A 26,816-nucleotide genomic window follows, 5' to 3' on the forward strand; every position below is an offset into this window, starting at 1 on the left:
TCTTTAGGCTGTCCAGTAACTGACTCTACTGTTGGACAGCCTTAACCTTTACCTCAACTTTAATGAAACCAGCTGCAAAACTGCAAAAAGCAAGCAAGCAAGCAAAAAAAGTTATAGTTCATCTTTATTCCTGTTAGTATATAGGACCAAGAACCATTTCCCTCACTGGATATTTATCCAGCAACTCTGTCACCCATTACAGTTATGGAACCCTGTACAATTTAACATAAGTTGCGGTAGAACCAAATGTTAATGTGACTGGCAGGGTAATACAGTCCTTAGCCACCAATCAACACCATCAATGGCAACGCAACTCTTTTCACTTACTGGTCAACAACATTCGCATTAATGACTACACTACTCCTTGTAGTGTAGTGTAAAATCTGGTGAATTTCAAGGCCGATCTGCTCTTCCCCACAATCGCAGAGTCTCCCAATTTCAGGGTGATCTTAAACGATCATCTTCCCAGATGGTGTGATGGGTCTATACCCCAATCTTTACTCTTCCGATCTACTCCCAGTCCAGTCGGGGCCACCCCGTAAGTCATTAATGTTTAACATTTTTGATATTTACAACACCTGGTTGTGTAAACAGCGTGAATGTCTGTATAAATGTGTTCTGTAAAAGCCAACAAAATAGACAAAGAAAGTAGTTTTATGACACTCATTCGCTAGGTGTGTTTAGATACGAAGTCACGATAGTTTGAGACAAAACACAACGTAGTGGTTCGCAAGACACTCCACTGAGGTTCTGAGAATTAGAATCACTGATTGGGATTCTTGCGCGTTTGCATTTCATTCAGGGCACGTGTATTGTGGGGACTTGGAAGACTAACCACGATCAAGGTAAAAAATAAATAAATAAATAAATTGGTGAAAAATGTCATTATGCGTGAGATGTCATGTTTTCGACATCGGTCAGATTTATTAATATGCAGTGGTGTGGGCCAGGGATAATGCATGTGGTGACCCCGCCTTTCCAGCATTCTTGGAAGCTCCGCACCTCCGTGACCCACTTACCGTTTCTGCACGATGAGATTGATGTTCCTCAGCGCCACGTACTGCAGCTCGGGCTCAGCAGAGAGCAGCGTGACGAGGGGCGGGGCCAGCTTCTTCAGCAGTGTGCCATAGTAGTCCAGGTCTTTGGGCAGCATCTCCATAAACTTCATGAGTACCTTCACAGCGGACAGCACCACGGCCGAGTTGGCGTGTGAGAGGCGTGGGGTCACGCGTTCACAGATACTGCAGAGAAGAACCACGCAAGACCGCAATGAGCGCAGTCACCATGCAAGAGAGCCGCATGAGACCACTGTGATCTTGTGTGGTTCTCTTGCACAGGTGACCTTGCAGCTACAGTGCAGGGGAACCACACGACGTGAGCATACACTTGGAACGCGGAGGCCAGCAGACCGTGTTAGGACAGGGACACCCGACTCTGGCCCAGGAGATGTACCGCTGTGACCAGATTAGTTTTCCATCTAAATCCAGCACACCCAATCTCTTTAACAAAGGCCTTCTAAAGTGTCTGAACATTAGGGGGAGGTGTACTGGAACAAAACTCTGCAGGGTGACATCTCCAAGAGTGGAGATGGCCATGCCTGCATGCTGTTAACAGAAATATTCATTACAATTATTCTGATTATAAGAGTACAGTGTGCCTTACAATATACTACAAACTGGTGGACAGTTAAAGTGACAGCACAGTGGTGTAAGGTCCAACATGGTTAATGCATTATTCTGCCCAAAATTAGTTAGATTTGTTCGATGCATGTAAATATCATGTCTCAACACACCTACAGAACACTTTTAGTCTGGAATGAAATGAAGACTGGTCAGAACGCTCACAGTGGTACAGAACACGGCAGCACACGACCAACAAAACAGATCGTGCAGCAGTATTCAAAACAGCATTAAAGGAGAAAGCTGATAGAAGGGGCCTTATTTCAGGAGCTGTACGTGAGTGCAGGTCTCCATTTTAGCTTCTACTCCTGCTTCCAAAACACATGCGGCAGGTAATCGTCAACCACGGGCTGTATCCTAAACAGAGTGCACCATAGATGGCAGAGTCAAAGCTGTGACCTGGATCTGACCCCTAACCTTTGCGACTCGCGGTCATCACGGGGTGTGTAATTGGCCAGGCAGTCCAGGATGAAGATCTGGCCCCATTCTGTGCACTCGTTCAGGGCCGTGAGCAGCTTGTTGATGGACTGGGGGTTCAGGTCCAGCAGGTTGCAGTTGGGATGGGACTCGGATATCTCGGAGAGAGCAGCTACGGCATTGGCTACCACCTGGGAAAGCAAAAAAGGGGGGGGGGGGGAACAAAAAAAAAAAAAAAACACGAGGGAGGGAGGGAGACAGAAGAAGAAAAGGAGGTTGTTGAGTGTGTATCAGAAATAAAAGCTTAAAAGAAAAGCACTGAAGAGAAACACTAGGCACAAACAGGTAGGTTTAGAGTTTAACACTACAAAGGTCTAGACACAGTAGCATGAAATTACACACCACAAGATTGACACAACCCCAACCCCCCCCCCCCACCCCCCCACCCCCACACACACACCTCCACCCCAATCCAAATGAAAGAGGCAGGTGTGGCTGGCTAGGTCAAAGAGCCTCACCATGGGGTTGGAGTCAGATATCAGGTCCTTGAGGGTGTCCAGAAAGCCCTGGTCCTCCACCAGCTGGGCGTTGATGTCGTGGAGTTTCGCCACACACACTGCTGCAGTCTTCCTCACATACGGGTCTTCATCCTTCAGACATTTGCGGAGAGGCTCACACAGGTACTCTGTGATTTTATCCACGCGAATGCAGCCCATGGTCCGCACTGCCAGCGCACGGATGAGGGGGTTCGGGTCCTCGCAGTCCTGCCATGCAGACAACGACAGTGGACTCAACCAGGCTGGAACGGACTGGTCTGAACTGGACCACACCAGACCAGACCAGCCTGGGAGAAACTCTGTTGTGGCGCTTTCATAACACCTAACAAACTTTGTATAAAAGAGTTTATATAAACTGAGCCTTCACAAAGAAACTGATTATTTTGTAAATTAAATTTAAAAAAGACTAACTACAGTTACCAACTTGTAAAAATTCAGTTTCATGTCTAAAAGGCCTTGTAAGTAAGGGTTGAGATGAGCAGGTGCATTGCTGGTGAATAAGGTGAGGTCCACCCTCCTGTTCTGTACAGCACCTCTATAAATAAAATACAACCCATTCATTCTGACCCCACACACCCACCCACACACACCCACACACACCCACACACACACAGAGAGAGAGAGAGAGAGAGAGAGAGAACACCCAGTGTCCTCAGCTCTGTGAGGGATTCCTACCTTGACAAAGGTGTTGACAGCCATGATGGCCATATCAGGCTGGCTCTTTGCGTAGTTCATGAGGTACAGGTATACCAGTTTCTTCAGCTCCAGGTTATCAGTCTGCATGCAGTTCACGACATCAGGAAACAGGGCACTGTGCAGAGCCAACATGGAGGACTGAGATGATGCCAGATAACTACAGTGGACTGGGATTACACTGTTAACACAACACAAGTATAAACACAAGTATACCTATTTATAGCCTTAAAGACAGAACGAAACTGCACCCGATGTCTGAGGGGATGTACATTTTAATGTCATTTTTAAGTAAATGTGCTCCTAATATGCAATTACATTTTCTTCTGAACAAAAAAACAAACAAACAAAAAAAACCAAAACCCTCTCAAAACTGCTCGTTACAGATTAGAGACGGGAGAGAAATGCATGGCCTTAATTCCCTAATAAATGACATGCATTTCTTAAGCATGCAAGACTGACGCAAATCTGCACGTGCACAGCCTTAAGTGCCACTAACAGTCTACTGGCTTGCGTGAAGCCACAGATGCATCTAAAGGAAGAAGACACTTCACTCACCTGACATCTTTGCCCACTGTCATGGAGGCAATGACCTTCTTCACTGCCTCCTTTTTCTTCTCTTTTTTATCACTGTTTAGCTCAGCCTTCAGTTCAAAGATCTCTCCTGGGAAGAGGACGGACACACACACAAATCGACTTCACTGGAGGCTCCTCTCGGGTCTTTCGTTTAGATTTAGTTTACACCTTAGCAGCTGTGTGTGTGTGAGAGATCAGAAACTCAGAGCACATTGGACCCCCTCACATCTGTGAGAAAACACTCTAAATAAACAAGAGGCTGCCATCAACAGCAATATCACACGGATCCGTGCGCTTCCCAGGTGGAGTGGGGTGGTGGGGTTATGATCAGGCTCAGTTTGAGACACCCATCCGTGAATGTAAACATGGAACGAGTGCTTTCTGGACCTCAGAGCTTCTGCCGAGCACTGGGGGTAAACAGGATTTGGGGCATCAACTATCGCTGAAACTAAAACAAAGAAACACAAAAACATGGCATCCAAAGCCAGAGGATTCACACACAAACCCACATCCAGAGTCTACACAACGTTAAGGGTTAAACGGCTTACACAGCATTTCACAGATGTACAGTATAACTTGTTTGTCTCCTCTTGGACGCTTCTGTGCAGACACGCGGGGATCTGGCAAGGATCTAACACACGCCAATGAGCCAGAACTACACACTGAAGCTCTACATCCAGTTTTAAACAGCACAGGTCATGTGTTATTGCATTAAGTATAATGCACCCAAACACACAGGGCTAGATTCATACAACTCGATGGTAACCGTGCCACACCTCACAAAATGTGTGACGTAGTAATTAATTCCTATTCATCAAGTTACCGCAGCAATAACTGGCACGCTGGTGTCAACTTACCACTAAGCTAAATTAACCTGTGCCCCAAGTAAAAGCCAATTAAAACTGACAGGTAAATGAGGCGGGATCTGCACGCTTGAGCGGAGTTGTTGACTTCAAATCTTCTAAAATCACAGCAGAGCAGCAAAACTGCATCTTTCCTCAGACAGGATCTGTTTAGTTTCTTTCGCTCCTACACCTAAATTTGCATTTCTTAAAGCAAACTTTCCTGGCATTCTGAGCTACTGCTCACGCAAATCACCTTTGTGTACTTCTACTACGCAAAGGTTTGCTGTTAAACTCAGTCAAAAAAAAACAAACGGGCCTTTTAAAAAAAACTTGTCAACTAACTAAAAGAGTACATGTTTAATGAACTGCATGCGTGACCAAACATTGTTAGAGAAAAGATCGTCCAATCCCTGTCAGCTTCTTAGTGGGACGTTTTTTGTTGGAGGCTGCAGAGTGGTGTTCTATTATGAATCGCTACAGTCATATACAACCGAAGACACAATGCAATAGCACCAAATACCCTGAAAACAGTAACACACAGCTGCATTACACAATTATAAATGGGAACACCTGTAACCACGGCACTGTTTGCTGTTACTGTCACAATAAATCTGTGGTTAGGGTTTATGAATTTGGCCTACAGTCCAATTCAGTTTTACTGGGCCAGAGAAACATAATTTATGATGGCATGCTAAGCAAGACGCAGCCTGATGGGTCACACGAAGACCTACACATCCTGTCTGTCTCTGCTTAATTACAGTTAATGATACTGCATCTGAATGTGCAGTAAAAGCCCAGAATTACTCTGCTCCGGTGAGACGGGAGCGACACTGCTCAGAGCTCGGCACTCTCACAGAGTGGACCCGACATGCTGGGAATTGCTTCCTTTTTTTTTTTTTTTTTTTTTTTTTTTTTTTTTTTTTTTAAAGTCCTTGATTACATTTGTATGTAGCAGTATAGTTTCTCCTTTTGTATGAGATTTAAGATGTCTGAGGGAATTACATAATTTATAGAACAGAATAAGAAAAACAATGCATAGTTCCAACAAGCAAGAGAACACACACACACACACACACACCAAAAGGAAAGATAACTCACCTTTCTTTGTAGTGGTGAAATATTTAGAGTCCGTCATCTTCGATCCTGAGACTATTATCCTGTAAAGAAAAAACCCACAGAAAAGTGAAATAAAGATCTAATATTCTCTCACATCTACTTTCTTCAATTACAGCCTTCTTTAAAACTACATCCCACAAAAATCGGAAGGTGGGGGGGCAGTTCAAGTAGCAGTCACCCATTTGCTACTGAGGGGCCTTGAGCAAGGCCCCTAACCCGCTGCTCACCCCAGCAGTGTACCTGGCGTAAAATCTATGCCAGAATAAACATGTGGTCCTGATCCTCTGTGGTGACCCCCAGAAGGGGAAAAAGTAGGACAAAAAATAATCCAAGTTTAAAATAAACACTTCAAGGTATTATGCTATTAACTGGACGTTTACTGAAAATCAAAAATAAACCACCAAACACCACTCACTGCCCATAGCCTAAATTAACTCCTGGCACTCCTTGGAGAGCTGAGTCCACTGACACGACTCACTAAAGAGAGTCAGAACACCCACCAATACTGGGCCTATATCCACCAATACTGGGCCTATATCCATAATGGCACGTTTGAGATCACGTAATTAAGGACAAAAACAACTGCAAACAGACTTTAGCCAGTCATATATTTGCCAGCTTTATAACCATGTAGTGATTTTCACAGATACCTGGAGGTCACGGTTTTCAAACTGGGAGTTGAGAATGGCTTGTTATAGTAAAAGTACATAAGCCTATATTTTAGATAAAATAAGACATTTTAAATTAAAAACTGATTAATATTATGCTATAATGCTAACATACAGTAATACACGGAAATACATTTGACACGGCATTTTGAAAAAAGATGACTGTGAAGCAATGGTACAACAATACACAGAGACCATGTCAACATAACAACCTCTTTTAAACTGGATACAATGCAAAATGGCAACAGGAAACTCCAGAAAAGTGGATTCATGAAAACTTAAGGAAGTCCTCCCTGTCACTTTAACCCTTGTCCCTACCGTTTACTTAAGATCACTGAAAACCAAAGCTGAGGCCTTTATTCCTGAGTCAGCAGGGTTATCCCAGCATTCCGCCCTTGTCTCCACGCAGTGCTCCGCCTCTCCGCATTGCCAGGTCTGCAGCACACGGTGCTCTCCGCTTCCTGTTATGCCGACCCTCGCTCTGATCCTTCACCTTCAGAACGCAGAGGTCCTTCAAACTGCATGCTCTGCGTTTCAGGACCACGTTCCCACTCCCTTGGCCATTCTGCCTCGCTGTTTCCACATCGGGAAACCCTTACACCAGTAGTAGAGGAATCTGCCCAGAAATCAACATGATCGTGCAGTTTCCTCTTTAGCCCCTAATAATAACGGTGGACAAAGGTGCTAAATGTAAGCTGGAGCAATAACATCCTTTACAGTGCTTAATATTTCAAACAATAAAACATGAAGTGATATGAAGTGAAAAAAAAATCAATTTGGGTTTCATGCAATAATGTTCACCATCAGCAACTGATAATTCCTTTACTAGTCTGCTGCTGCCCCCCCCCCCATTCAGATGAGTCCGTCATTGTTTTCATCAGTTTGATATATTCGTTTACTACCTAGTGGAAGAGTGCTCCAAAAGGAAAAATCCACATCTTGTTCTTCCGTTTTGCCCTCACAGTCTTAGCAGCCACTCTAGATGCGCATGCGTGACACACCTCCAGAGTAGACGTTTTTGAAGGAGAGAAAGGACTAAACCTTGCCTGATACAACACAGTTAGCACGGGGTGGGTGGGTGTGTTCTCTCATGCTGAGACTACAGATAGCAGCTCTCAGCACAAACACTTTTCTTAAGAGATAACATTGTGAACCCTTCAACTGCACAGCACACAACACACCATCCTGCTTTAAAACATACTAAATCATACTTCTGAACCCTTACTGCGATGTGCCACACTGCCTTATGATACAGTAAATCATAACCTTAATGTGACACGTTAAAGACTGGTCAGCATTATTTTTGAACAAAAATATTTATAATATCTATATTTGTTGGATCATGTGAATGTTGTGATTCATCTAAACAGTCTGAGACTGGTCCAGATACTCACAGCACACAGATGCACAAACACATGCACCCAGCAATTTCTTACTATACACTTATCTCAAAGCAGGACTGGGAACTGGCTTCATACAGACCTGTTCCTCCTAAAAAAATAAGCAATATCACTGAAAGCCTTTTCTAGTATTTAACCGCCAGTAAGTTTTCAAGCTTGCACTGTGCAAGTCCAGTGGTCTTAGACATTTGTTGCAAGTCACACTGTATCCAAAATCTTGACCAAATTCCAGCCAGTTTGGCAATAAACCCAGAGTGCTAGAAAATTCTGCTTGTGTCATGCAAAGCGCTATTCTTTGTGTCAAAAAATGGAGTCCCATTACTGTTTAATGTCTTGCTTTGGAAAAACAAGGCTCCAAAAGCTGGAGGCAAGTCTCCGAGAAAATATCAAATGGGCAAATTTTCTCTGCTACCGAAACATTCTTCTGCTGAATTTACTGTTTTTTTGTTTGTTTGTTTTTTCACTTTACTGCTGTTTGTGTGTAGTGTTTGTGACAGTGCCCCCCCAACAACAGGTGGTTGTTATGTTCATTCCATTTAAAGCCCTTTCTGTTTGTGTGACTGTTTGTTTGTCGGTCATTAATACTAATGTAATACTGTTACACTGGCTTTCCTTAGTTCTGATTAGTGCACCTTTATGTTCAGTTTAGTTTTTGTTCAGTTACACTTTTCAATTAGAGACTCGTTTGCTTCTTCCTTTATTCCTGCACGTTCTGTGCCTGTGACAGTTGGCAGCAGTTGCGAGCAATTCCAACCTGTTCCCTATTGGACATCTATCGCAGCGGCCGGCAAAACGTCTGCCGCTGCCAGAAAAATAATCACAGACTGTAATGTGGAACATGACCACAGCACACATTCAAAGCCCACAGCTTCACACTCCCAACCAAAGGACTGTCACGACCTGCGGCCATCATCTGCAACAGTGCAAATCAGGATCACCACATAAAGCTGCCTTTACTATTAGAGTTATCGTAGCCAGATTCTTACCTATGCCTATGTGATACTGTTATACAGGTGTATACATTAATAGGCAGAAGGATCAGTTTGGCACTTGCACCTGTTTACGATACCATTGATACCACAGTGTGTGCTTGGTCAAGCACTATATCACAGTTCCAGAAACGCAACCTGTGGCATAAACCACTGATCCTCAGCTCTATAGTCACCAGAATGTGAGCCACTGTGTCTGAGCAGTCAGGCAGCAGCACAGAGAAACGTGAGACAGGAAGACACCAGGGCACCGCTGCTGACAGAGGAGACTCTAGCTGGAAGGGTGCGTGCTTGGTTGCAGTACAACTCAACTGCTATAATGTTCGCAACACACCATGTGGGATATGCCAGCTGCAATGGAAACAGGAAACAAGTCTAAAAAAGAAAAAAGAAACAGGAAAAACAAACTGTTTTGAAGACAAGTTAGCCTCTTGCTATTGTACGTCCATGCCAATTTCAATTCTAAGATCACAGAGCATATCTCTGAAAAAGACAATAAGAGATAAATAGTAGCAGGAGAATAATATAAGTATGTCTAGATGGATAAAAGTGAAAATGCTCCAGCTGCTAGCAATCAGGCATTTTCTAACAATCTAGAATTTAGTTAGAAACTAATCATTTAGTTATAATTATTAATTTAGCAATATTTTGGAAACAACTATTCTAAAACTGAATAATAATTCTTTGAGTACAGTTCTAGGCCATCCCAGTCAAACAAAACCATACACACATGCATGTTAACTATACAGCCAACAAACAAAACTTTCGCAAATATTAAGCCCAGGCCAGTTACACCACCAACACACATCACTCTACACAGGCAGAAAGCTATTATTCTGCCATACAGGGCAAATGAAGTGTTGCACCCAACATATGACAACTATCTGTTTTCTCCTCTGCGTGCTGTATCTGCTAGTTTTGCTGCGGTCAGGGCAACATGACACTTTATCTATAATTCAAGACCGGAGCGTTGCCACTGCTAGTGCGTGTTGCACTGCTGATAGATGTCTTTCCCCCTAGCAGCCACGCCAAGCTGCGTGACACAGTGGAATCTGGACCATTTGTTTCAACGACAACGCTGCGCGGAGACACCGAGACAAGTGCAAAAAGTTTCAAGCGAAGAAACATCACAGATACCAATAGGTCGCCACTGTAGCTAACCGTCCGCCGACAGGATGATTACTCAATTAATGCAACAGCGAACTGGGTTAAACGGCCAGTTAGTCACCCATCAGTGCAATCTAGCGTTGGTGCACGAACAGCTGACTGAATAAACTACCAAACCGCTCGGCTGGTTAACCTGTAAAACCCACCTCACCTGCAGCGCTAACGCTAGTTAAAAGGAAGTTTCGGTCATTTTATGGTCATTACCATCAATCACTCAAACCCACGCAGGCTACCTGCACAAATACCACCTACCCGGCGCGTGGGGTAACTACTGACAAGCGTGTCGCGAGCTGGTGACACGTTAGCTGCGCTAGCTAGCTAAGTTAACCTAGCTAACTCTCCTCGCCAGTCGGAGCCAATTATTTAAAATCCCATACCAAAAGAAATTCAGAGCAAATTCGAAAACATATAACTGTCATTTTCTCGTTAACCTATAGGCATAAATCTTATGCCCACTCACGTATAAATGACTGGCCCACTCCGTCTTGGTGGCTAATTCGGCTAGCTAGATGGGATGAAGCGGCGCTTTGCGACAACGCAGACTGAGGGCATGTAATGCCAGCTAACAAACACTAAACTAGTGGAATATATCCAACAAAAACACACACACAGACGGTACATTTAGACGTGGTCTAGCTGCCGAATTTAAGGAAAGAGGAAGCACAAACCAACACAGCGGGACTTACCGAGGTGAAGTGTGTACAGTTCGGCCTTTTTCACTCTCTCCCTCCCACCCCCACTCACATTTTTTTCTGTCATCATATGATTCACACTTCCGTCTTCCGTAACCTAGATTTAAACAGGTACTATTCTTTGATATATATCTGATCATATATTTGCTTGTTTGCCAAATGGTTCGATTATTTCTTATTAAAAATGTTTAGCTATGCAAGTGAGTTTTGTATATTTTAATTGACTGACATAAATATAATCAACGCAGGCCAATTTTCACCTTTAATATAGGCGAAATTAACTAATTTATATATGACACGTAAATATTTAAGCAAATAATTTTAAAAGCCTAATTGTAAAAAAAAAAAAAAAAAGTGTACAATAAACAGAATTGCAAATGTTCTTCAAACGACCTTGACCCTTGACAGAACAGCTGTAGAAATTCAGTGGATATCCCAATAAGCAGGTATGTCAGAATAACATACACAAACAGCACAGTACCGTGTCTTTTAAGCTTATAAGACGTTGTCGGGTTTTATAAGCAGAGATATGAATACAAAAACTGTACTTAGAAGCTCTAGAAAAATGTTTTGTATATAGCGTTGCATTGTGTTCCGACAGCAGGATTAGACTAACACACTATTATTTTATTCTCTTGATTGTGTACAGATTAGATTTGGCAACTCAAAGTAAAGACCTCTGCGACTATGTGGGAACGTATTTAGTTAGTTAATGACCTCCTAAAAATACCCGTCACTTTTCATTATGCAAAGTGCACCTGGATGTAGGAGAACGTCCCTACATGGGTTAGGGCTCCAGTTCTGGACCTGTTTTGTCATGTGGCTTCAGCACGTTGGGCTACATCTGCACTGCATGGCAAGTATTGTGCATCATATGTCATATAGATCAGGATGAACAGCTGGATAGGAGTCTACTTTCTCGGAAGGCCAGCAAGGTGTAGTTTGCCCGTTTTTATCTGTGGCGCTTTATATTGTTTATAAATGTACGGTAGCATACAAACACTAACTGTATTATACATGTAATACAGAGTTGACCTTAAAAATACATTTGAATGAGGTAGCTAATAAATAATAATAAATACTGTAACTGCCATTGTAGACAAGGGACAAAGGAAGAGCTCAATGTATTTAATCTGGAAAAGAAACAGCTTTATTACAAGAACTAAATCAACAGCAATTGTTGTTCAAAGAACAATAGAATCTTGGTCTTGCAATATTGCTATTCAGTACAGATCAATTCCATGTCAAGATTTGTCTGTATATTTCATCGCTCTGAACTATCACGGAAGAAAAAACAGGAGAGACTAAAATCATACCTTCGGACTCTCAAGTTTCTCAGTATGACCTATTCAAAAACCACTTAGAAAGTCCTTGCGCTGTTAAAATGTCCTTACACTGAGAACAGTGTGGTGTCATTTTAGCAGGCTCCATGTGCATTAGTGTGAGCGGATGCAAACAGGAGGACATCTGTCGAAACAGACCAGAAAACCAGACCAGTTCCCACAAAGCAAAAGAAAACTTTTCTGAGGAAAAATAGCCATGCAATTTGAATTATACATTCCAAAATTATCCTAAATTTATAAATATGATTAAAGAACCAGCCAAGCAAAAAGGAAAAAATTAAATAAATGAAAAATAGAACATTTCCCACCAGATAACATGACACAAAACAAACTTGGCAGCGAATACATAAAAGTCACAATGAAAACATGTATGGCAGTAGTTAGATAGTCAATGAGAGCGTTTGGAAAAGTGAAATGAGGGTTTCTTTAAAAATGGAACTAAATGGCTACACAGAGCATGTATGCGTGTCTGTGTGTGTGCGCCATAAGTAATGAGACCTTGGCACAAGAAACAGTACCACAGGCTGGGACCCTGCTGCAAGCCCAGCAACTGATGGTTTCACAATCGGCAGGTGCGAAGGCGAGCACCTGGGGCTCCACTCCAGCCAGGAGCCTCGCTATCACTGCAGGGCAATTCCTTCTACACCGCCATGCTTCTTATGAGGTGACCTAGACTGTAGTTCGCTATTTTGTTTAATACAGAGTCTAGCTGCAGTCCCTGAGGAAAAAAAAAAAAAGAAGACAAAATCCTTCCTCCTCCTCCCTACATATTCTGTATATTCTGGGTCTCTTTTGGGCCCAAAATGCCTTTGAAAATCCACAAACCCCATTATAGGAATCCATTATTGGCACGGCTGTAACAGGACTGGACTGCAGTAGAGGAGTTCCTGTAGTTTCAGACCTGACATGACTCACTCTTTACTGATGGTTCCTAATAAAGGTTTTACATCCTTAGTCAACTAAAGAATTGCTTAGCAACACATGATGCACTACAATAAAGCCCCCAATGCCAAAATCAAACAACTAGTTGCATCACTTTCATGATTTACATACTGTTTACCATCAACAAAGAAAACACTCATTCTTTTTAAATAAATTAATTTGATCCAACATAAAAAACCTCAAGATACACTTCCCTCATTCAAACCAACACTCAGACATTTCAATTAGTGTCAGTCATTTATTAGTGACAAGTCTCCAGCTTAACTTCGGTCTTGTTCTGGATTGTTTGGCTACTGCTGATACAGCAACAGAAGAAAGCTGGAGGCAGACGAGTCTACCTGCTCACAGGAAGACAGTCAGAGCAACTCAAACTACCATGCTGGCCTGAAGTGTTCAGGTCTCAGAACTATTAGCTAAGCGTAGCGCTGATGACATAAAATCAAGTTACATGCAGTAGTGTCGACTAATTTTACAACGCACATCAACTATGATTTCACTGCCCTTGAGAACGTTTTTGCGATGTTTAGAAGAGGTAAGATGCTCGCGGATAAAGGGAAGAAGTTTATTTATGCAGAGAACGTAGTTAGAGGGGGAATCCAAAACACCAGAGAGAGAGCCAGTCAAAAAATCCAATATCCACAGAGAGAAATGCAACCAGGCAAACAAATCCAAAAAGCATGACACAGGCAAAGATAAAAAAACAACAAAAAACAAAAAACACTCAGTACACACTAGAATAGTGGCAATACTTCACAGTGATAGAAACAAAAACAGGCGAGTTTAAATAAGCATGATAATAGGGAACAGGTGAATTAAGTGAAGAGGATACTGGGAAATGTAGTGATATTGATTGTTGGCTGAGCTGGGAGAAACTGGTTGCATGACATTTTCATTATTATATTTGTGGCATCCAAAGTGTTTAACATTCTGTGTGTTAAAGAAGTCAAGTGACTGGCTGAAGTCCAGGGGTGTTACGCTTCAAAGTAACACTGGAAGCTGATGTAGTATGATATTACTGTAGTGTTGTAACAGGACACACACACACACACACACACACACACACACACACACACACTATAGTATTCCTGCTTTAAGGCAAAAAGAGTTGTCATGGCAGCAGTTCAGAGAGCAGTATTGCATAGCTAAGGTAACAGCAGGAATTCTGTACATTAAACTGAAGATTTGATTAATATCACATACACAACACAACCCCACATTTAAACAATAAACATATACACCTATATTACATATATCTTATTTCATTGATCCAGAACTTAAATAGATTATATTTATCTACAGCTTTTTAATTTAGCCCCTCCCCCAAGTGGTGACATCATACAGGTGACTGACTTCAGCACTTGGATGACGGAAGGGGCTAAGAATGCCCCCCAGCACAGGGACATGGGGTGGGTCCTGTGTGCTAAACATGATTACCCCACACAGTCTTAACAGGACAACATGCAGGGTCAAGCGTGTGCAGTCAAGCCAGCCTGGGAATGAGAAGGTTAAAAACACAGACCAGCATTAGGGGATTATTTCATATGGTCACCTGGAGAACAGGCACAATTATAATAATAATAATAACAAGAATAATGTGATCCAACCCTGAGCAGAAGCCAGCTGTATGAGGCCGAGAAACCCCTCCTCCTGTTTACAACTGCCAGGTAACCAGCTACATGTTTACAATGTTTACATTCCTATGTGAGGGGGGGTCTCAGTCCTGTAATGCTGTAGGGGGTGCAGGGGGGCGTAGACAGTCCAGTAACGGGGCAGGATGTGCGATCAGTCCTGTAATATCTGCTTCCTACCTCATGCATCATTAATATCACCAGTACAAAAAAGAATAAGAAGAATTATAAAATAATAATTATTTGATAAAAAAAACCCCAAAAGCAAATTATAAAACTTAATGTTATATTAATAATCATCTAGAAACCAAATATAAAAACAGAGAAGTCTAGTGACATTACAGGACTCAGAGATGTTTCAACAGCAGGGGCTTTGGGGCTTTGCTGACCACTGGTCAGGAATCACGCATGGTGCCCTGTATGTCAGGAGACCCCCAGCTGTGCCTAGCATGGGTCGCCGACCTCAGGAAGTAATCCAGACTGACTCACAATGATCACCAAAAGCGGAGTTGCTCACACTCTCTCACTTCCATGAGAAAGGCTGTAATTGTCTGTTCTGTAGTCAGGTGTGTGTGTGTGTGTGTGTGTGTGTGTGTGTGTGTGTGTGTGTGTGTGTGTGTGTGAGACCCCTGGCAGTGACGCATCACATCCCAGCCTTTGTTCTCTGGAGGAAGGCGGGGCTTAGCGTTGAGAACTATGACATTACTGCCCTCACTTCCTCCTCAGAGAGCCTCAGCTGCATGCACGGCACACATTTACAATAGCTCCGCCCAAGCAGCCAGAGGTCAGAGGTCACACAGCAAAGGTTTCACGACACACTTGTTGGAGGCATATCCAGCGAAAAATATTCAGCAATAAGAACCTTGATCTGAATGACATACTAATCTGAATGATGTCCTTTGGTAACCCATAATACTTTTAGTTTTTTTGTTTTTTTTAAATATGTCCGTTTCCAGGACGTTTTGAGTGTCGTGGCTCGGATACATCAGGAGAAATCTGTCATGTTCATCAGGGGAAGCGTTCTGCCAATTCTGATTAATCCTCCTACATGTTCAAGAAAACAGTCACGCAAAACACAGAATATCCCGCGTGCGGTCCGGCCTCACTGTCCCATGTTAGCATTAGCCAGGCGCTATCTCACACGTGCCGCTTCCAGCCTTCGTTTCCTCTAATACGGCTGACGTCCGTCCCCTTTCTTCCTGTGCAAAGGACAGCGATCAGACGTGTGTCACCCATAATGCACTGCTCTTCTCAGTGACAACATCCTGCTTTGGTGCTGCACGATCAGTAAGGTACGCTATCGGTAAGGTAGCATCTTCTAATCATCACTAATCACTAATCGTCGTCATCATCAGCATTATCATGCTTTGTTTATAACCTGTTGTGACACGTCCGTGACCCATATCAGCGAGCTACCCGCCTTCATCGTTGACCATGAGCATCCTCACCCTCTGTTACATCCAGGCGTCTGTTTCCAGGCCTGGCTCCGGAGAGAAGCAGCGCTCTCTGGATGCTGCGCTGGGCGCCCTCTGCTGGGCGTGGATGAGATCAGCCAAGGCCTGGTGCAGGACTTTGTGGGAGGCGTGGTGTGCGCGGGCGCGCGGGGACCGCGGGGGCGTGTGCAGAGGCGAGAGGTCGGCAGGCAGCTGCTGCAGCTCTCGGTAGTTGACGGGTGTCGGAATGCGCGAGGGACTGTTCTCTGGCCTGTTGTCCTTGCGAGGCCGCGCCCGCGGCCGCAGTTTGAGCTTGTAGATGGAAGGCACCCTGTCCGCCTTCTTCTGCCCCCTCTTGGCGCGGAGGAGGACGGCGACGTCATTGCTTTGGGGGCGTGGTGGGGTACAGGAGCCCTCGCTGGCGCTCAGACACATAGAGGAGCTCTCGCTGGAGGAGTTGCTGCAGGAGGGGTCATCTGGAGGAGGTGGGGAGGAGGAGGCCTCCGTGAGTGGTAGCTCATGGCTGGGGTTAGCGTGCTGGCAGGGGGCGTGCGGGGGCCGTGCCTCCGCAGGGACGTCGCCTGCCACTCCGCCCCAGGTCAGCTGCTCTTGCTGGTCATCCATGAGCAGTTCCGCTGTGTGGGGCCCCCCATGACCCACGAGGACCTGCTGAGGAGTGTCCCAGGGCAGCTCTGCGTTCTGCTGTCGCAAGGGCTCACCCTCCTCCCTGGTGCTGGAGATGGCGGGGAGTTTCTGGAGAGTCCCAGGAGCCGGCCAGCATTCCTGCTCCGAGAGGCTGCCGTTGGGAAGTCCGGACCTGGTTTGGCTGTGCAGAAGGGCAGGGGGGTCCTCCAAAGCGCAGGAGCGCGTGTCAACCCGCTTCGACTCCCGTAACTCGGGCAGCGCACGCACTCTCCCTCCCACATTCACAGAGGAGGAGGAGGAGTTGGAGGAAGAGTATGCTGAATCTGTCACATTGGGGTCACCTGATGCAGGTGTGCCCAGAGCCCCGAAGCCCTGCTGGGAGACGGGAAGTTTCATCCTTCCCGTTCCCGCCTGGCCTTGCTGCGTGTTGGCCAGGAACTCCGCCTCGAAGCTGCGGTACAGCTCCATCTCCCGCTGGGTGTCCAGGGTTGGCAGGGACTGGAACCCGAACCCCAGTCCCACGTCCTCCTGGGGGTGGTGGAGCTGCTGAACCCACCCTCTCTGTGCCCTTCCCGTGGATCTGGGGCTATGGGTGGTGTGTGGGGACCGCGGCGGGTGGTGGTGCGATCTGGGTGAGGAGTGTGGAGAGCGCCGCCCTGGCTGTGATATGGGGGGCAGCAGCCTCCGACTGCCCCCAGAGGGTGATCGAGGGGCAGGGGGACGGGGAGTGACCACACCCTTCTTGGTGGGGCTACCAGCGGAGCCGCCTTTGATGGGAGAGCTGGAGGCAGACGAGGCTACCTGTCGTCTGGAGATGGCAGTGCCCAGCCTGGGTGAGCCGGGCACGGCCTGCTTTGGCCTCTGGTCGTCCCGGCGGTCTGGCGCCGACGGTGGGGCGTCTCTGTGGTGAGGGGAGCCTGTACCAGCCTCGCTCGCACGCCCTCGCAAGGGCATTTTGCCCTGACTGAGGGAGCGGGGACCTTGGAGCCTCCGTGGCCCGTCCAGCGCCGGAGTCCGGCCCCTCTCGGGACCCTGGGCAGAGCGGGGCCTCTCCACAAAGCCCTGGGGTGGGCTAGGGGTCAGCACGCCTGGCCTAGAGGCAGGAGGTCCTGGGCGTTCTCTGGAGACGCTGCGGGCCCGGCCGGGAGGGGGGCTCAGGGCGGTCACCTCTCCTGGACGCTCGATGACGTGCTTGCCCGCTTTCCGGTTGACCAGGAGGATCACCTCCTCTCCATTAGACCGCCGAGCTCCCAGAGAGAAACGACCTCCACCTCCGGCTGGTCCGACTCCTCCACCTTTAGAGGAGGCTGTGGAGGAGTCACTGTCCCCAGAGAGTCGACGAGTCAACGGCAACAAAGAGTCTTTATTCCTGAGAGAGCAAGAGCGAGAGAGAAAGAGTGATTAGTAACAACAGACCATGATAATAGTCATTGTCCTGATGAAATCACACTTATCCTTCCAATGAGATTAACTGAGCAATGTGTGCTGAACAGTGCGGACAGAATCTTAGCCAAGCTAAGAAGGAAAATGCTCTCCCATTCTGAGACTGATCAGAGGAAAATGCTCTCCCATTCCTAGATGGATCAGAGGAAAATGTTCTCTGATTCCTGGAATGATCGTAGGAAAACGTTTTTGATTGCTGGAATGTTCACAGCACAACACTCACTGACTATCACAGGATAGAGAGAGTTAGTGGTTAATATACTTGCAGAGTATCTCTCTCCCTCTCTTACACACACACACACACACACACACACACACACACACACACACAGTAACAGTTCTTCCGAGACACAAGGGTGCTCACTTGATGGGTGAAGTTATCTGAGAGCACACACACACTCAGTCACACAGACAAGACCATCGTCGATCAGCAACCCAGCGAGAATAACACAGTGATGTCACACACGACATACTGGTGCATAAATGAAATAAATAAGGCACAATAATTATTTTATTATAATAATTATACCTATACACACATGCACAAATGCACTCCCACACGTACAGGTAACCACACACACACCCAAAACTTAGGCCACACCAAGATTACTTTAGGATAATGAAACATGTGTGCATGGTATTTTACTGAGAAGACCCATGTTGACCGCTACCCCAGATTAAACTACTACTGATCTGTTTGGTCAATGTGTGAGATTAGTCTGATCTGATGTAATCCCACCTCGGTCACATGTGAGAAGGAATGTCCACGTGAGGATTAATGTGCACTGCAAGGACGTTTCGACCAGATTAACCTGACTCACGTGGAAGAAATGGCTAACCGTCAACTTCTGTTAATGACTCACTGTGCACTAGACAACAGAGGTATGCTGACATGAGACAGATATGAGCCCGTGTGTGACTAACACAAACACACCTCCACCTTATCGGCAAATGTCAGCGCTAACGCTACTCTTTACTATAAGGGCAGAGTGCTGTTTGGAGAGCTAAGTGTAAACAGCATGCAGTCCAGTTTTTCATGGCTTCTCTGTGCATCATTTAATCTGATCACTGGACTTTTCCATCACTGCGTTGGCAAGAGTATACCTTGGAAGTGATGGAGTCCCTCCTGCTTCTGAACTCTGCTGGAGACACTAGGCAGTGTAATACCCTGTGTCTGCCAGCAGGGGGCACCTGGCAGACGACCACTGTCACCCGGGATTAGTGAAATCTGCTTGCTGCACTCTGTTGCTTCCCTCTATGTGCATGTTTGTGAGTGTGTGTGTGTGTGTATGTATTATCAGGGGTGTTTTAGTAACTAGGTCAGTGAGAGAACACAACAACACACACACACACTCTCACACTTTCACACATGTCCTGGTTCACCTGTCCCTTTCACTCTAACTCACTTGATGGCGTTGAAGTGCCGCGGTTCAGATCGGTCTCGCGGACGTCTTGGCAGAAGAGCCCCGGCACTCTTCGTCACGTTGGCCTCCCCGTCTCCGGACACAGGGCCATGCGGTGCCCGGCCTGGCCTGGAGGAAGAGGAGGGTGCCGAAGGCTCGAGGGAACGCCGCTCAGAGCCTTTGTAGGGGGCCATGGTCTCGGAACGCCAGTAAGGTCCAGGGCTGGCGGAGCGGGAGGAGTGCGCACTGGAGCTCTTACTGTGAGGAGTTCGATCACTGGACCTAGTCTGCTGGAACCGGTGGGCTGTGGAGAGAACACACACACACACAAACATACACACACACCTCTTTAATTTATACAGCATGTAAACAATATTTATCCAAACTCATTTCAAAACTGTGTAATAATCCCCTCACTCATCACTGGGTAATAGCATCACACCAACACACCGCTTCCAGGCCGCACAGAGCTTCTCAGGTGATGAGTTGTGATGAGTTGACTGGGTGATGAGTGTGAGAGCAGTGTTGAGTGCAGGGGATGGGGTTCAGTATGGCTGTATGACGTGTGACTGTACACAGACAGTGTCTGCCTGCTGGTTTTGACGTGGACGTCAGTGTTTGGTTGCTGTTTATTTTAACTTCCTCACACTATGGTCCTGGAAGTAAGTAGGAGTGTGTAAACTCTGACACCGTCATGACCTTTCTGAGTTCCTAGGAACTTTAGTAAGAGTGGACAGATTCTGGGGAATCAGGTTTAGCACCGAGAATCGAATGAGGAACTAGTACACATATGTCATGCATCAGTGTTAACCACGACAAAAAAAATTCAAGGTGAGAACTGCTAAGAGACACAGCACACGCAATGAAAACAGGACAGGACATGATGACTGAAGAACAGGAAGTGATCTCACCAAAGGCATTGCAGCGGCAGGGGTCGTGTTTGTCGAGGTAATGCTCGAGGGTGTCCCAGCCTCCGCCCACACGCACCATCACGTGTGTGCGCAACACCTGGGAAGAAACAAATACACCGTTACACACACGCCATTTACAATGATCCACACAAATCACACATCAGAGCCTTAGTAGATAATGTTAGATGCCAGAAACACATACAGACCACAGCATGTAAAGTGCCTTTTATTTATTAAAAATTAACATTAAAAATTAAAAGAACTTCAGTATGTAATTCTTTCATTTAGTCATTCATGCTATTTTTTCCACATGATTTTTTACACACACATACACCCACACACACTGATTCTGGGTGTTGTGTGTCAGTGTGGATATGGTACGTGAGAATTAGTGTGAGTGTGAGTTTGAGAGTGTGTTTGTGGTGTGTGTTAGTGCATGTTTGCTGTGCATGTGTGTGTGCACGTATGTGTGTGGTGTGCGTGTGTGTGTGTGGTGTGCCATCTTTCAGCCCTACTGTGTACATGTTGGGTGGAGGTGATCACATGATCAGCAACTCTGTGCCGTTGCCATAGTGAGAAGGCCCTGGCAGTGCGCTGGCACCATGATCACACATGGAGACTACATACATACACACACACACACACACACACACACACACACACACACACACACACACACACACACACACACACACACACACATACATACGCGCACTCTGGGATAAGACCAGCAGAGGAAATGACATGAGTCTCTATTTTTGTTTTCAGGTTTGAGTGAATGGGTGTGGTGGAGTTTAGATACAGCACAATAACACACTGTGTATTATCAGTGTCTGGAAACACTATTCAGAGCTCAGAATGGCTTATTATTCCAAGGACCTGCTCTATAAACCAGCCAGAATACCGTGGACAGTGACGTATGTGGGTAACTGCCTTCCTGCTCTGAAGGGTATGAAACCAGGTGGTGAGAATCGATGTGAAGGTCTAAGTTCAGGCCTTCAGCTGGAGATCTCACACTGGTCTGATTTTGATTGGCTCCATCACAATCAAATGTAAACAATCAACCTTCAGTAATCTGTCATCAACATCTGATTGAATCAAACAGCGCGTGTGTGTGTGACTCTCTCCCTGTGATATGGACATATCACAGCACAGAGGTTCAGTGTTTACAAAGGAGGTTAAAGATGAAAGGTCGTACCCTGATGAAGATGAGAGCACTGGAGTCACCCACTTTGTACTTTCCCTCCGAGACCTTTGTCATGGGGAACTGCGCCGGGCACGAACACTGGCCGAGGATCTCACGCACCTACACACACACACACACACACACACACACAGAGGCACACAAAAACAAATGAACATTTTTAACATTCTGGGAGACAAGATGTAATAGCTACTTATTCTGGTACCATTGCATGTAGTTGATGAATCATATTTTCATCAACACTCTTCCTCTCTCACACACACACACACACACACACACACACACACACACACACACCAATCAATATATCCAAAGCATTTCAGCAACATTCAAAATTGAGTTCAGGTTTTATACAAGAGAATGCTGAGTCATAAACATCTTATCTATAACAGTGTGTGTGTGTGTGTGTGTGAGAGAGAACAGTAACTACTGTGTAAATGTCTCAGACTACCCCTGTCTACCTGTGAATGCTCTAAGCACACACACACACACACGGATCCACACTATTACATCACATCTCAGAAACAGTGTAGTCCCTGGAGAACTCTCTGTCTCTCTCTCTCTCTCTCTCTCTCTCTCTCTCTCTCTCTCTCTCTCTCTCTCTCTCTCTCTCGCTCTCTCTCACACACACACACACACAGACCCATGTGACGTGGACTATAGTGTGGATGTGTGCACAAAGGAAAGTGTAAACGTGATGTTGCCAGAGGAGAAAGCAGGTTTCACTCAATGCATTCTGGAACGAAAAGAAACCTCAGAAATGGTCACCATAAACTATCTATCTATTGCTCTCTCTGTCCCTCCCTTTCTCTCTCTCTATCCCTCTCTCTGTTCTTCCCTCTCTAACTCTCACTCTCTCTCTCTATCCCTCTCTCTCTAACTCTCACACTCTCTCTCTCTATCCCTCTCTCTCTCTAACTCTCACACTCTCTGTCTCTATCCCTCTCTCCCTCTAACTCTCACTCTCTCTCTCTATCCCTCTCTCTCTCTAACTCTCACACTCTGTCTCTATCCCTCTCTAACTCTCACACTCTCTGTCTCTATCCCTCTCTCGATCCCTCTCTCTCTAACTCTCACACTCTCTGTCTCTATCCCTCTCTCTGTTCTTCCCTAACTCTCACTCTCTCTCTCTATCCCTCTCTCTCTAACTCTCACACTCTCTCTTTCTATCCCTCTCTCTCTCTAACTCTCACACTCTCTGTCTCTATCCCTCTCTCCCTCTAACTCTCACTCTCTCTCTCTAACTCTCACACTCTCTGTCTCTATCCCTCTCTCTCTCTCTAACTCTCACACTCTCTGTCTCTATCCCTCTCTCTATCCCTCTCTCTCTAACTCTCACACTCTGTCTCTATCCCTCTCTCTATCCCTCTCTCTCTAACTCTCACACTCTCTGTCTCTATCCCTCTCTCTCTAACTCTCACTCTCTCTCTCTATCCCTCTCTCTCTAACTCTCACACTCTCTGTCTCTATCCCTCTCTCTGTTCTTCCCTCTCTCTATCCCTCTCCCTCTCTCTCTCTGTCTTGCTCTCTCTTTCTCACACTAACACTCTCTCTTTCCCACTCCCTCTCTCCCCCTCTCTCTCTCCATCTCTCACCCCCCCCCCCCCCCCCCCCGTTCACTCTTTCTTCTCCTTCTCATTATTCCAGATGGAGCAGCTGTTTGCTTTACTGTTATTTTGGGATGTTCTCTCAGTCAAAGGCAACCAACAGCTGCTGGTAGAGGGAAAGACAGACAGACTAAGAGAGAGCGAGAGAGGAAGAGACAGAAAGTGGAAGAAAGAGAACGCGAGACTAAGAGAGTGCAACATAAAGAAGCTATAGCTGAAACACAATTAGACATCCATAGGAATCGTCGGTTACAGCCACACATTCACAGGCTGTAAGGAGTTCAGTCACCACACTGGCCAGTAGCAGCTACGCGGTCTGCACTGAGGGTACGGAGGCTACACACACGCAGGGGCTGCCGGGACTCAGCGGCGCAAACTCAGGTGCGGTCGCTAAGAGCATCCTGGGAAAGGCCAGCGGCGATCGCCAGGACAAACGCGCTGCTGCTTGCGAGAAGGATTCGATGGAGAGGTCAGCACACACAGAGATGGCTGAGCTCACTTCACTCGCAGCTTTGCTGTGGCATGATGTGTATACAAACAAACAAGCAAAACAGTGGCAGCAGATTTACAATTAGAAACTTTGTTCACAGTTAAAAACATCGTTTAAAGGCCGAAGCTGTACAGCCTGGGGTTCTTCTCATAGGGTCCAGCTGAGAGCAATGTTTAGAGAATATACCTAATACAGAGACCAGAGAGGAGTGCACATGTGGGAGCGTGTGTGTGTGTGTGTGTGTGTGTGTGTGTGTGTGTGTTCTTTCCACATTACTGCTAAGGCTGAAGGACTATGTTGGTGAAGTTAGGAAGTTCTATAATTAGTTCTGCTTAATAGCCATTTAAGTCACACTTAAATACACACACACATGCGCACACGTATACACACGCACACACACATACACACACATACAGACACAGATGCACTGCCTACTGCGGTAATTTCCCTACAACAGGAAGTAGTCTGGGTTCTTTAAAGGGACCAAGACCTCCCACACCCTGTGAATATCACTGAACTGGTTTTTCACTTCCCATGTGTGCGTTTAAGTTGGACGTCTGTGTGGAGAGCCAACAGCCAGTGACCTAGTGGGAACATCTCCGTGGTAACATCTCCGTGGCAACAGGCTGCTACAGCTTCTTTTTTTAAAAGCCGAGCTCTCATCCGTCGCTCTCCTTTTCTCTCTCTCCCTCCTTCCCTCTCTTGCTCATCCCTCTCTTCCTCTTCCTCCCTTTCTCTCTCTCTCTGTCTCCCTCCCTCTGACCGAACGCTAAACGGGTCGGTTTTCAAACGGAGTGGGTTGGTTTTCAGCCTTTATTTAAAAATATCTAATGCAGAAGGGACGGTTATAACTGTGGGGTCATGTGATGGCTGACTGCTCACCCAGAGAATCAGAAATATCCAGAGAGAGAGAGAGAGAGAGAGAGAGAGAGAGAGACAATAAGTGGGGTTGGGGAATATATTCCAATAGTGAGGACCAGACAGGAGCTGGCTGTGATATATGTGCCACTGATAAATGTATGGAAAGCATGTTGTCTGAGGCAAATCCTTCCCCACATTTCACTATTAGTGAGCCCCACCCCACCGTTAACAAACCCCACTGCGTTTGACTCTTCATATAATACCACTCACCTCCCACTTCTCTCATCCATCTCTCTCTGTGTTAAATAACACACACACACACACACACACACACACTCACAGGGTCGAGACAGTCAAGCAGAGGCTGAGAGTCCAGCCCTGGGGGAGAGGGAGAGAGAGAGGCCGACATGAACGTGTCTGATGCCATATTTACTGTAAATGTGTCTAAACAGTTATTGTAACTCTCGTTCTCTTTTTCTCTCTCTCTCTCTCTCTCTCTCTCCCTTTCCCTCTTATCTGTCCTCCGTGCCTGTTTCTGGCTGTCTGTCGGCGGCGTAATGGGTCCTGCCGGCCTGTGGGTCTCCTGGACGCAGCCTCGCACTAAAGGAAATGGAAGATCTGTAAAGATAGCAGCTATGTCTGGGTCACTGGCGTAACACTGCTGCTGGGGCCATTTCACAGTGCTCTGAGATCAGCCTCTTCCCAGGTAGTGTGGCGGGTACGCCGATAATTAAGGGGGGAGGGTCTGATCTTAGGTCAGTGTTACAGGACACCTCCTGTCCAGGCCCATGGGAGAAAGGAGATGGGGAGGAGAGAAGTCCTTCCTGGTGAGATAAGCGAAACATGCTGGCTTGTTTGAGGGGTACGGGATCGTTTCCAGATAAGGGCGTGACATGTGGATAATCTTCTGCTGTGATGCGTATGTAAGGCATACGAAGGTCTGTTTATAAACGCACACCAACATGAACTTCACTGCTTTTCTTCTAAAGAAATGAACTACAGCTGCCGTCTTACAAGCTTTGCTTTTATTCAGTTCTTTCCTATAACACTTTAGCTAAACATGTTCCATATTTTTAATTATTAAGGTACAGTCAGATATGTGGATCAGATCCTGCTGCCACACCTAAAAGCTGGTTTTAAATGACCGCTAGTGTTAGGGCTTAGGGGTTAGAGTTAGGCTGAAGGGGAATCTGGCACCTAGTGGCCATTATTCCACCTCCAATGGGGGAGAGGTGAGTGCCGTTTACACTAAGCCGTGTCAAGATCAACACCTCCCACTAACACCTGACTCAAGAGGTGCTCACAGGTCATACTGCCTACAGTCATACAGTCACTCACAGATCATACTGACTACAGCAAAAACTCTCAAGATAAAGGCTGTACCCATCACATGGGCAGGGTTAGCGTGGCCTTTGACTGGGGGTGTGAAATGAAGGTGTGTAAACAAAAGCTGATGTGTAAGAAGGCAGGTGAATGTTTTGCCAGCACACCTAAAAGGATGAGTATGCAAGAACACACACACACACACACACACACACACAAACACACACACTGTTATATATGTACACAGCCTCACACATACTCACACATTCATAGGATATAATGTCACTAAATATTTTTTCACAAGATAAACTCAACTTGACACTTGTCCACAGTCTCCCTCTCTCTCTCTCTCTCTCTCTCTCTCTTTCTCTCTCTCTCTCTCTCTCACACACACACACACACAGACAAATGGATAACTTTTACCACATCTAAATAAAACAAACATACCCTGTGGGCTAAGAGTTAACACACACATATTGACACAGATTCACACACACACACACACACACACAGACACACACACACACACACACACGTACGCATCTGGATCAACAGGACAAACCGGATGCAGTAGGTGATTGAAGTCATAATGAAATGAATGACGCTGAGCACGTGGCATGTGGGCATGCAGGGATTGACGAAGCGGGAACGATCGGAACTGGACACAGCATTCCGACTGAACATCGTGCCCTCCGAGTGCGGCTCTGTGAGTGTGCCCTGGCTGTGCGGGTGGGCACTCACACTCCCCCTGCCCTTAGACGTGCTTTGTTCCCGCAGCCCGAGT

General features: G+C 46.0%; 2 protein-coding genes across 5 annotated transcripts in view; both read right to left on the minus strand.

The window, feature by feature from the left end:
• Positions 1–10,858, minus strand: part of ap1b1 (adaptor related protein complex 1 subunit beta 1) — a 30,068-nt gene extending 19,210 nt beyond the window's left edge. For 3 of the 4 annotated variants that reach the window (XR_014123980.1, XM_035529804.2, XM_035529802.2), the window contains exons 1-7: positions 10,794–10,858; positions 5,866–5,924; positions 3,905–4,010; positions 3,329–3,464; positions 2,615–2,860; positions 2,097–2,287; positions 1,020–1,241 (exon numbers count right to left, since the gene is read on the minus strand). Coding sequence is in view for 3 of the 4 variants with exons in the window: in XM_035529804.2 (XP_035385697.1) it covers positions 1,020–1,241; positions 2,097–2,287; positions 2,615–2,860; positions 3,329–3,464; positions 3,905–4,010; positions 5,866–5,902 (938 nt within the window). In the remaining variant the exon portion in view is untranslated. Of the gene's footprint in view, positions 1–1,019; positions 1,242–2,096; positions 2,288–2,614; positions 2,861–3,328; positions 3,465–3,904; positions 4,011–5,865; positions 5,925–10,567; positions 10,716–10,793 lie in introns of those variants that run through there. The other variant, XM_035529803.2, reaches the window with a different exon arrangement.
• A 1,064-nt stretch (positions 10,859–11,922) lies between these two features.
• The window catches only part of gas2l1 (growth arrest-specific 2 like 1), a 26,414-nt gene continuing 11,520 nt past the window's right edge, over positions 11,923–26,816 (minus strand). The window contains exons 2-5 of the mRNA XM_027006297.3: positions 21,746–21,853; positions 20,548–20,644; positions 19,640–19,940; positions 11,923–18,159 (exon numbers count right to left, since the gene is read on the minus strand). Coding sequence (XP_026862098.2) covers positions 16,167–18,159; positions 19,640–19,940; positions 20,548–20,644; positions 21,746–21,853 — 2,499 coding nt within the window. The 3' untranslated portion in view covers positions 11,923–16,166. The remainder of the gene's footprint in view (positions 18,160–19,639; positions 19,941–20,547; positions 20,645–21,745; positions 21,854–26,816) is intronic.

This window comes from Electrophorus electricus, chromosome 5 (genome assembly GCF_041902795.1).
Source record: "Electrophorus electricus isolate QZ-2024a chromosome 5, ASM4190279v1, whole genome shotgun sequence".
NCBI lineage: Eukaryota > Metazoa > Chordata > Actinopteri > Gymnotiformes > Gymnotidae > Electrophorus > Electrophorus electricus.